We start from the raw sequence: 10,724 nt of genomic DNA, 5'->3' as shown, positions 1-10,724 counted from the left end.
GGCCCGTCCCGGCGCTGCGTGCGGGAGGAAGAGGAGGAGGAGAAGAAGGACAGGAGGAGGAGGAGGAGGAGGAGGAGGAGGAAGCTGAGGCTCTCGCTCTCCGCCGGGACAAAGGGCCAGCGGGTGCGCAGGCAGGGCCCGGCCCGGCCTCCCCGCGGGCCTCCAGGGGCCGCCCCGCCGCTGCCCCGCCGCCCTTGGGCGCTTTCGGGGCCGGGCTCTGCGGCTCCAACGCCGGCCTTTGTCCGCCCTCAGCCCCCTTCCCTCAGCCGGAGCCATGCGGGCCAGCGGCTGAAGCCCCCGGGCCGTGAGGCGAGACAAGGGAGGGAAGGGAGGGCCCGCCGCGATGGAGCCTCCGGCTCGGCCGAGCGGGGACATCCTGAGGCGGAACCCGCAGCAGGACTACGAGCTGATCCAGCGGGTGGGCAGCGGCACCTACGGAGATGTCTACAAGGTGAGAAAAGGGCTGTTTTGTTTTTGTTTTTTTTTTTTTTTGGCCCTCCCCGGGTGTCCCCCCCGGCTGCCCCAGCCGGGCCGGTGCTGGAGGCTCGGGGCCGTGAGGGCTGCGGGCGCCGCTTTTCCGCCTGGCTGCTGGGGAAGGCAGAGGGGATATCGGCTTGCCCTGCCTGTTCCTCGGTTAAAGCACCCGATTAAAAGGGTGCGAGTTTATCCCCGGGGTTAATAATAGCGTGCGGAAAGGCAGAAGCAGATTAGGGCTGGTTTGAGGCAGGGGCTGGGTGAGGGCTCGCTGCTGGAGTCCCAGAGATGCTCCTGGAGGTAACCGTGTCTGAAATTTTTAACCACAAATGTGTGAAACAAGAGGGGTAGGCACAGCACGTCCCTTCCTCAGAAAGATGCAAGCCCCTTCTGTAGGCACCAGGGATGCTCAGCGACCTCAGGAGTCGGGCTGCTTGTAAAGAAAGCATTCACGTTTTCGGCCTGTGCCGTGGCAATCCGAATTACCGGGCTTCGTGGGAAGGGCAGCAGTGCTGTTTGGCTTCACACCGCTGCTGAGTGTGTTTTAAATAGACCTGGCACAGCCAAAGGTACAGGAAGAGGTGCTTTATGCTGCCACATGAAAGGCACAGGTAATTGCCTCGCGCTGGGGGAGGGCTCTTTGCTAATGTTCAAATTGAAGTTTTATAGCTGCGTCCCGTTCCCACCACCCCTTTGAAATGGTTGCTCGTGGCCTCGGGGAGTTATTTTTAACAGTTTTCACCGTGCTGAATATTTACCTTCTTATTTTCCTAGAGCGCTGCGCACGGATCAGTCAGCTGCTCCGCTAGGGAACCTGGCCCCAAATGCCCCAAAAGGACGTTTCGGGTGTCCTAAATCTGAAGCTCAGCGCGCCTTCAGCTAGCGTGTTGGGGCACAGCACAGGGCAGCCCGATGAGAAATGACGAGCTGTGTCGCAGGGAAATGTTTTCGTGCCATCCCTTTGCTCTCCGTGGGGAAAAAAAAAAGAAATATTCTGCTTTTCATTATCCTGCTAATTAGCGGAGAGCTGTGCTGACATGTCATACAGTTTCCGGTTCCGGAGCTGGTCGAATGCATGGCTCTGCTCTGGGCTATGTAAACAGAGCCCTTTTTTAAAATAAATCACTCCCTCCTCCCAAATCCTCCTTTATTTGGGTTGTGAAAAATGCCCCTTCTGCTCTGAACGGGTCCCGGGCAGGAATAAACCTCACAGTGCAACCTGACAAGTTTAAATCAAAGCCTTTGCCAGAGGTATGCCCCTACAGCAAGTATAAAGTTAATGAGTTTAAAGTAGTTTAGGAGCCTGCATTTGTTTCTAGGTCACCGGTTTGCTCTTTGTTTTTATAAAGCCCTGCAAACAGGGAGGAACTGTGTCAAGGGAGTGCTCAATAGGGTGGCCCAGGCACTTAGGGCAAATATGCAGAGCCAACTTATTCCTGCAAGTCATTGATGTGGTGTTAATTTTAAGAGTAACGAAGGTAAACCTCTTTTCTTGCGAGCAGTTACCTGTAAGCATTGTACTTTTAATTTTCTCTGTCCATGCTGAGTCTCTTAGCACAGATGGCACATCTTGTGCGTGCTGAGGGCTGCCAGTTGTGTTTATAAAATGCATTTCTTGGTCAATATCTGATTGTTGTTCTGTCTCGGAGCTCAGGCAAGGCTTGCTAGAGAGCGCCCTGAAATTAAAATGGAATTTTCCTCTCACCTCTTCAAGTGGTTTCCCTGCTCCATCACCGATAATGAGTCACCGGTGTCTTCAGCACAGTTGTTTTTAGGATGTCTAAATGAGGCAGCCCTTCTGATTGTGGGAGATCTGCCTCTTTCTCAGTTGCTTTTTGGTGGCGCTGGTGGTTCGTGCCTCAAATTCCTCTTGGGGCATTTGGTAGCTTTTAGAGTAATTAGTTCTTTTTTGGAAGTTGAAGGTGGGGGTTAAGCAAATATTTGTGTTCGCTATTAGGTTACAGAAACTTATTTAAGGCCTTCCTAAAAATCTCCTGCCCACTTTGCTTTTCGTAACTGCTATGGAAGCTTAAAACTAAAATGTGTTTTCTTAGTCTTTGTGCTTTTTTTCCCCTCTGTTCCATGGCACACAATGGTTGATTGTAGGGTACTCATAAGTACTGGATTGTTGACCTTATTTTAATATTTTTTTCCCAAAAATGCATTTCAGGGTGGGGAAGAAACCATCCTTAAATAAACTGTTTTCTTATCTGTGCACTGTGGGTGGAAGTAGATCCAAGTTTGGGCCTACCAGCCTTGGAAGCACATTTTTCATTAAAATCCTAGCATGTTACTTGGTCCATTTGTGTTGGGAAAGCTTTTTTTCCCTCTCTAATAGAGGATTTTACTCTTAAGCTGACTGTAACCCACTTGAATACGTTTTCTCCCAAAGCATTGTGTTAGGCACATCTTAAATTGTTGGCTTCTGAAAGAGCTGGTAATGTATCTGGGTACTCACTGGAACTTAATATGACAACATTTGTGTGTTTTTTTTTTTTCCCCAATACCTGTCAAATGGTTCGTTTCCCCAGCTTCATACCCGTTAGCAATGATGAGGGCTGCGAGAGAGGCTTCAGCTGGGCTTTCCTGGTGAGATTTTTGCTTCCCCACTTTGGTCGCATACCCGTCTCAAAGCAGGAGTTTAAAAGTGGTGTGGGCTTGTTCGTGTTCCTGAAGCTGGTACTGAAACAGACCTCGTGTGTGTGGAGTTAACGTGGAAACTCTCCAGCTGTCCAGCGACAGGACAGAAAGCTGAAAGGAGTCCTTGAGAAACTGCAGGTAGAATTTAGCCTCCACTAAGTGGCCCGTCAGATCCCATCCCGAGTTGTGGGTAGGTGCTTCCCAGATGTTTCCCAGGTCTTGATGGGGTTTTATTTGGCTATTTATTGACTTAGGATAGATTTGGTGGAGAGATTTAGGAGAAGGAATAGCCTGTGTTGTACTGAGAGCTGTGGGGTCACCACCTCTTACATATAAAAAGGATTTTAAAGTCTTCTGCTGTGTGTGAGTGCCTTCACCACCAGCCTGCTGGGGAACAAAAGGCTCGCTACTGCCTCCTCTGTGCCCTTCTCTCCCAGCTAAGCAGGGCTTTGCTTGTTGTGGATTTTCATGCAAGTGCCCCAAAGAGAGTTTTAACTAACCTTCAGCACTGAGGGAGGGGAACAAAAGGGTGGTTGATGCGAACTGTCCTTTTGAATGCTCTCATTTGGCAGCCGAGCTGAAAAATCGTGTATTTGCTCAGCCCAGCACCCTCTGCAGGCTGCTTCTGAGTGATGAATAGCTCGATGTCTGTCCTCGCTGAGAGGCGATGATAAAATATGATCTTGTGCGGCAATACTGAAGCTGTCTTGTCTTGTTGTGTTTTGTTGCTTTCCCAAGCAGGACTGTGAACAGTGCTGCAATAGCTTTCTTTCAAAGTAAGCACAGGGGGAGACAAATGTACCAAATTAATAGCAGAAACTATCCGTAAACAAGACACATTTTTGGTAAATATCGCAGAAATTGAATCCCTTCTTAATTCATGTGCTCAGCCTCTCTCATTCTCTTGGGATGTTGTTTAATCTCCTGAACCAGTTAACGACGTTGGCTGAGAAGTGCCCTGTGCAGGAAAACACTGAGCCGGGGAATGGGATCAGCACAGCCAGAGGTGCTTTTGCTCAAGATTATTAAAAACAAAGAAACAAAACCCCACCAAATCAAAAACACCACTGTCGACATCAAAAACCAACTGATTACTTCAAAAGGTTGCCATAAATTCAGACTTCCTCAAGTTCAAGTCAGGTTTTGGCCCTGCTTTTGTGGTCAGGACCTTACTCACAGCGCCCTGGAGCATGTATAACTTCTGTAGTAACAGCCTGCTGAGAGCAGGTATTTGATATTAATGTCACCCTGGTTTCACAGAGCAGGAGAACCTCCTGGTTAAAGCCAACAGATCAAAAATGGGGCATTAAGGCTTTGGTTTTTTATTCATATTCTATATGAGTGTCTCTGCAGCTGCAGACCATCCCTGCTTCGGCGCTTCTTTTCCCGGTGCCTCCACGTCGCTTACACGGAGCGATAGCCGTAAGCATTTGTCATGGAGAGGGATTCCACTCCTCCCTGGATCAGAGCTGTCTGCTTGAGCAGTGTTTGCTGTAGCCATGCGTGAGCTCTGCACGCTCCTGGTTTTCCATCTGAAGGGTGTTTGCAGTGGCATCGAACCAGCTGCTGTTGAGTTTCTTCCTGCTGCTGTGGATTTTCTCTTCTGGGAAACTGCGTGCTTTTCTTCAGGATGCAGTCGGTGAGATGCATACTGCTGAGAACTAACTTGCTCAGTGGCTTAATGACGCCCACTTTTAGGATATTCAGGAGTTGGGGAAAAGCCCTTGCTTTTCTATTTGTAATCTTTGATTTTTTTCTTATTAAGCATTTGTTTTTTATCGTGAAACATTCAAAGCTGCTTGGGTTTAAATACTACCTCCTGTGTGCCTGTGGTTCCCGTTAATGGGGTGTGAGGACCTAAACCCATTCCCCTGAGTGTTTAGCAGAAGCTTTGCCTTTCAAAGCGAATGCTGAACGCACAAGGTTTCGGTGCCAGAGTGCCCCGTGTGAAATGTTTCTGATCTGGTGGCTCTCACCTCTGAAAGCACCACGTGGCAGCTTCCTGACCTCGTGGGAGCTCTGCTCTCTGGTGAGCCCTGCAGCTTGCCTGGGGCTCTTTAAAGGTTCTGCAGTGCTACAGCACCTCTCCCTAGGAGCATTTCTCCCCAGCTCTCATTCTGAAAAGCAGGTAGCATCCGAAATCTTCAAAAAAAAAAAAAAAACAACACCGTCTGATTTCTTTTCCATCTCTTTGTGAAGAGGTTTGTCCTCCCAGGCTGGGTACCAGAGGAGCCAAAGAAAGCGTGGCAGCAACTTTCAGTATGCTTCTGTCAGCCGGTGCCAAGGCTGCATCCAGAAAGGCAACTGTGGTGCTGTTGGTGCCAGCAGTGTTTTCTTCAGCGAGGGCTGATGTAGGAGGCGATGTTAAGTGTGCTGACAGCGCTTGTCTGCGAGGATTATACGCTTGCTTGGGTTCGGTGCTTTGTTTGCCTTGCACTGATGCATCCCTTAAGTCGTAGAGGAGCTGAGAGCCTGTTCTGTCGAGTTTCATGTCCTGTTCTTACCAGCCTTGTCTCTGACGTAGTCTTCAGTTGCCTTTTCTGCCTTTCACCCTGGAGCTCTTGTTTCATCCTGAGATACCCGTTCAGAGGAAGCACGTGGTGCAGTTGGCGTATCCCCTTTGAATCGCCCCCGACAGCAGGGGAAATCTCCTGAGGAGGAAAAACAGATCAAAGATCATGACATTTGCATACCGCTACCTGCTTCAGCTCCATCTCCAGAAGACGTTTGCTTTCAGAGCCAACTCATCTGGATGGCTTTGAACCTGGCCAAGGTTTTGCAGCGTGAGGTGGCCGAGTGGTTCCAAGCAGAGTGATACGCCGACCGTCCGTGTCTGATGGAACAGCTCTTCCTGGAAGCAAGGCCAGGGCGCAGCTCGCCAGCTTATTTGGCTGACACCAGCAACTGTCCATCCGCCCTGCAGCTGGAAAAACAAATACGCTCGCTACCTTTATTCATCTTTGGCACCTCGCTTCTTGGCTGTGGCTGTGAATGAAGAGAGGAGGCAGCGTTAACCGCAGGTGATTCCGTAGGAGAGCAATGCGAAACGGGTAGGTCTGCTCACACAGAAAGTTGTTTGTCAGCTCGAGGCAACCCTGATGCCTCCCGTTTTAGATTACCGAGACTTTCTTACGCTTTGCCGTTTTGTTAGGATTTCTTATTTAATATTTTTTCAAAGATTTAGAACGCTTTACCCTCTCTCCAAATTTCTGAAGGATTCCTGCCTCATCAAGGTTTGGCGGACCTTTGATTTGTGGTTTATGGCAACTCATGAGGTTATGAGGACATTGTGGGATTCCAGTAAAGGCTTAGGGCAAAGGGCAGGGTGTTTTTTGTTCAAGATTTGCATTTATTACCTATAAAAACAGATGCTGTCTTGCTTTCAGTGAGGTACATAAGTTAGACCTGACACTGACAGTGGCTGAAAAATAGCAAAAGCCAATTTATTTCATTAGGGCTTGTTCAAATCTCCTGGCAGAACGTTTCTATGGAGGAGGTAGTGCAGAGATTGTTTGCCTGAACTTCCCGTTTGGCTTCGCCACGTAGAGTAGTTTTTCTGACAGGCTAACCAAGCCTGCCTGGATGTAGGGATGGGGTCTGTGTACTATGTACCACCACGTTTTTCTCCAGGCTGTGGTTTGTTAGACTGGAGAGCGTGTTTTCACAGCATGAATTTCGCATGCAGCATTGTTTGACATGCACCTCCCATCCCCTTTCCTTGTCTTGTTTATGGAATCTGTTCCAGAGAAAGATTGGAATCACTTCAGTTTATCAGGAAAGCAGAGCAGTTCCCCTGAGAGTGAAGCCTCACCCACATAACCAGCTCTAAAAAATCAGTGTCGTCTTCTGCTGGGTGCTGCTTAGCCCATTGCCATCGTTTAGAGCCCCTGTTTTGCCTGTTCATCTGCAGGCAGCTGGCCCATGGGAAACGTCTCACTTGGAGCTCTTTGCTGTCAGGAGTTCCCCACTTAAGGAGGCTGGATAAAGTGCTTCCTTCCAAGATTATTTGAGGGAAAATCTCAGTATTTGGTTCAGAGAGGTTCCATTCTATGCTTCATCTTGTTGTAGTCCTTTACCCAAGGGTTCCAGTAACTCATTTTACCCAGCACAGTGACTAGAGTCTGCATGGATTTTCTTTAAAGCTCGTCCTTCCCCTTGACCGATGGAAATCACCGTGCTGCACACTGTGCCTCGACTGCATCCCTGGGGCTCTCTCACCTGCTCCAGGTGAAAAGAGCACGCAGGAGGTGAGCAAGGAATTGCTTCCAATTGGGACTGTAGTTCAGAGGCAAATCTGTTTTCTGGGTGTTGTTTCCATCCTGCCCCTATCAAGGCAAGGGGATTAAGACGGGACTGGTTTATGCAGAAACTTCAGGAAGGTGGGAGTGGGGGTGCTAGGAAAAAGGCTAACTTCTTATCTCTGATCCAGTGACTGCTAACAGCTGTCAGACGCAGCACGGCGTGTTCCTCTCTGCTCTGTCAAGAGCTAGTCGAATTATTGGGCTAGCACATTTAGCATCACAGGGCTCTTGAAATTACACGCTTCAGAGACTGGAGAACACTAAGAGACGGTTTGAGCAGATGCCTCTCACTACATCACAAGCAGGCCATAAAAAATCTGAAGCAACAGAGGGAGAACAAGAAGTGCCAAGGCTTTTGTTCCGAAATCTTAGCCTCTTCCAGTGCTTTTCCCTAGTCTCGTATCCCCTGTGCTGGTGTATGTGTTTCTGCTGACTTCTCTGCTCCTGAAGATAGTAAAAAGATTATGCAGGATGCAGTCATGGATATCCATGAGAGCTCTGAGCTGACATACAGTGCTGGTAGCCAGAACTGCTGCTTTTACTGAACTGGTCCGTGAAAGCAGCACCTTTAATGCCATATTTGATATTTTAGCATGTTGGAGTTTTCTCCCAAGTCTATTTTTATGTCTTCCACATGAGTGTAATATATAGTAAGTTCATGATTTCATAGAGGTGAGGAAGATTTGGCTAGACATGTCCAGAAAGCTGACTGAAACATATTCTCAGGTTCATGTAAACCGCCGGATTTGTAGCCTGTTGAAATGTGAAAATTGAGATATTCCAGAAAGGCATGTGCTGTTTCTCCTCACAAAGCGAGGAGATCTTTGCAGGGGTCTGCTATCTTTATTGGTAAGTAACCCTTATGGAGCTTTCTTTGAATAACCCACCTGTGCAGCATTAAGGGCATCATTTCTTCTCCATCAGTAGAAATGCAGAAATCTGGGGTTGGGTATAAGCCATTCGTATTCAATTTTATTCTGGTTATATATGCTAAAGAGATCATTAGAAAGGGACCTGCTGTCAAATAGCAGCCTTTGAACAGTAGTAGCCACAATTTAAGTGTGGAATAGATGAACTTACTTTAGGTGTTTTATCAATGCACCATACTAATGCCCTACTTAGAGAAGAAGATGGAGTTGTATTTTTGGTGTTTCTCCGTAACCTGCTTTGCTAGGATGCTGCCAAAGGAGCCCAGTACACGAGAAATGTATTGTTTTCCTTCGGAATTATTAGTAAGAAGGAACAGCAAAGGCTGAGAGATCATAAGGCCAGATATTAAATTTAATTTGATGGTCTACTCCAAGAGTTATATTTTTGTTCTGTTCTCAGCTATGTGAATGGCTGTTTGCTGACCGTTGTTGGTGAAGCAATAGTCAGTGGTGGTACAGCTGCCTTAACTCGCTGTTTAAAGTACAGACATGCAAGATAAGAGATTAATCATTGGATAATCTCCCAAAGATGCCTGGGACATTGCCATTAATCTTAATGAAAGATAAGCAGTAAAGTCTCTTGCAGAAGCATGGGGATGTAAATGCAGTAGGTAGAAAGAAAAAAGGTGGGGCTACGCTGTCTGGTATGGATGTATTTTGTCTTGATAAAACTTAAAGAATTAGCATTTGAGCAGAACAGGAAGCAATGTCTGTCTGATGAGTGTTCATTGCTCTGCAGTGACTAACAGCTTGAGGTATTTGTGTTGTATTTACCCAGGGTTTGAAAACGGCAGCAGCTGAAATTTTTCCTTTGAGTTTGGCCTACGGTGGGGTGGGGGAGAGTATTTGATGTGTCACTTGCGGGTATTCACAGTCGTGTGGGCTCTCAGGGATTATTAATTAAAGCGTGACGATGGATTATCTTAAATATCTGAGATAACTTTTTCTTGGAAAAACCTTTTTTGAAAGAAGTGCTGCCATTTTAAATGCCCTTGGCCTTCAGAGGACAATTTCCACTGCAGGAGAGAGATAATGGCAGATGCGTGTTGGGAGGCTGCTGGGCATTGGTAGCAGTAGTGGTTCACAAGGGATAAGGGTTTCTGGGCTGTGTTGAGTCTGGATATCCAAAGTACCTACACCAGCATGAAATTCAGGAGTTCTGTGGGTCGGCGTTTGGGCAGGATAAGCAGTTTCTGGTAGTGCTGTTTTTTCTTGTCAGGCACATCTGGATTGAAGTTAAAAGCACTGTTTGAATTCTGATAGTCTGCTGGGGTAATTGCAAAGAGGCAGAAGTAATGGTCAGAAAATGTGTGTAGTGCTGTTGATTAACATAATGCCTTTAAAACTTTGCCAAGCTGTTGCTGTCTAGAGAGCTGTTTTTTAAGTTTGGCTCCCAGTACGCAAATGAGGAGGAAGGGAGTTAAGAGAATGGTTAGGGAGTTCTGAGGAGAATGTTTTATGATTTGCCATCCTACAATTGTAGAATGGTTTAGGTTGGAAAAGACCTTCAGGATCACCACATCCAGCCATCAACCTGACCTCCCGAGTCCCACCACTAATCCCCGTCCCTCAGCGCCACAGCCACGCATCTCTTAAATACACCCAGGATGGGGACCCCACCACCAGCCTGTTCCAATGCCTGACCATCCTTTTCATGAAGAAATTTTTCCTGATAGCCAACCTAAGCCTCCCCTGGAACAATTTGGGACCGTTTCCTTGTGTTCTGTTACTTCTCAGCCGAGAAGAGAGACCGGCACCCCCCCTTGCTGCAGCATGGAGGCCTCCCCTCAGCGAGGCCTCCCCTCAGCCGCCTCCTCTCCAGACCGAGCAGCCCCAGCGCCCTCAGCCGTCCCTCACAATTTTTGTCTCCCAGTCCCTTCACCAGCTTCCTTGTTCTTCTCTGCACATGCTAAAGCAACTTCATGTCCTCCTTGTAGAGAAGACCCCAAAACTGAGCACAGTATTTGAGGTGCGCCCTGACCAGTGCCACATACAGGGGGACAGTCACCTCCCCAGCCCTACTGGCCACACTAGTTCAGATGCAGGCCTGCAAACACAACCAATTGCCTTTTTTAGGGTATAAGAACATAAATTTTTGCCTTTTTCTCATTCTGTAGGTGTTGACATTTGTCTCAATCCTAGAATGTCTTGAGTACAGATGGGCTCTGTTGGCTTGGCCAACAAAGGTAGCTGCTGTAGGGCCGACATTTTGGGGGGAGGAGGAGGAGAACCGGCAGGCTTTGGCTTCTCTCCATGAAACCATGAAGTGATGGGCTTCAGAGAGAGATGAAGCAGTTGCTGCCTCTAATTTTGGGGCTTTGGTGCTTCAGGCAGTGTATGGGAAGTGTGTGGGAAATGCTGTGTGCCAGCTAGGGTGGAT

At 47.9% G+C, this 10,724-nt stretch overlaps 1 protein-coding gene across 4 annotated transcripts in view; it reads left to right on the top strand.

Moving 5' to 3' along the window:
- Positions 1-203: 203 nt before the first annotated feature.
- MAP4K5 (mitogen-activated protein kinase kinase kinase kinase 5) overlaps positions 204-10,724 on the top strand; it is a 67,635-nt gene continuing 57,114 nt past the window's right edge. For all 4 annotated transcript variants that reach the window (XM_068682234.1, XM_068682231.1, XM_068682232.1 and 1 more), the window contains exon 1: positions 204-451. In XM_068682234.1, coding sequence (XP_068538335.1) covers positions 344-451 — 108 coding nt within the window. In that variant the 5' untranslated portion in view covers positions 204-343. The remainder of the gene's footprint in view (positions 452-10,724) is intronic.

The sequence above is a fragment of the Anas acuta genome, chromosome 5 (assembly GCF_963932015.1).
Source record: "Anas acuta chromosome 5, bAnaAcu1.1, whole genome shotgun sequence".
NCBI lineage: Eukaryota > Metazoa > Chordata > Aves > Anseriformes > Anatidae > Anas > Anas acuta.
Note: the sequence above shows the minus strand (reverse complement) of the source record. Positions and strands in the feature narration are given on the sequence as shown.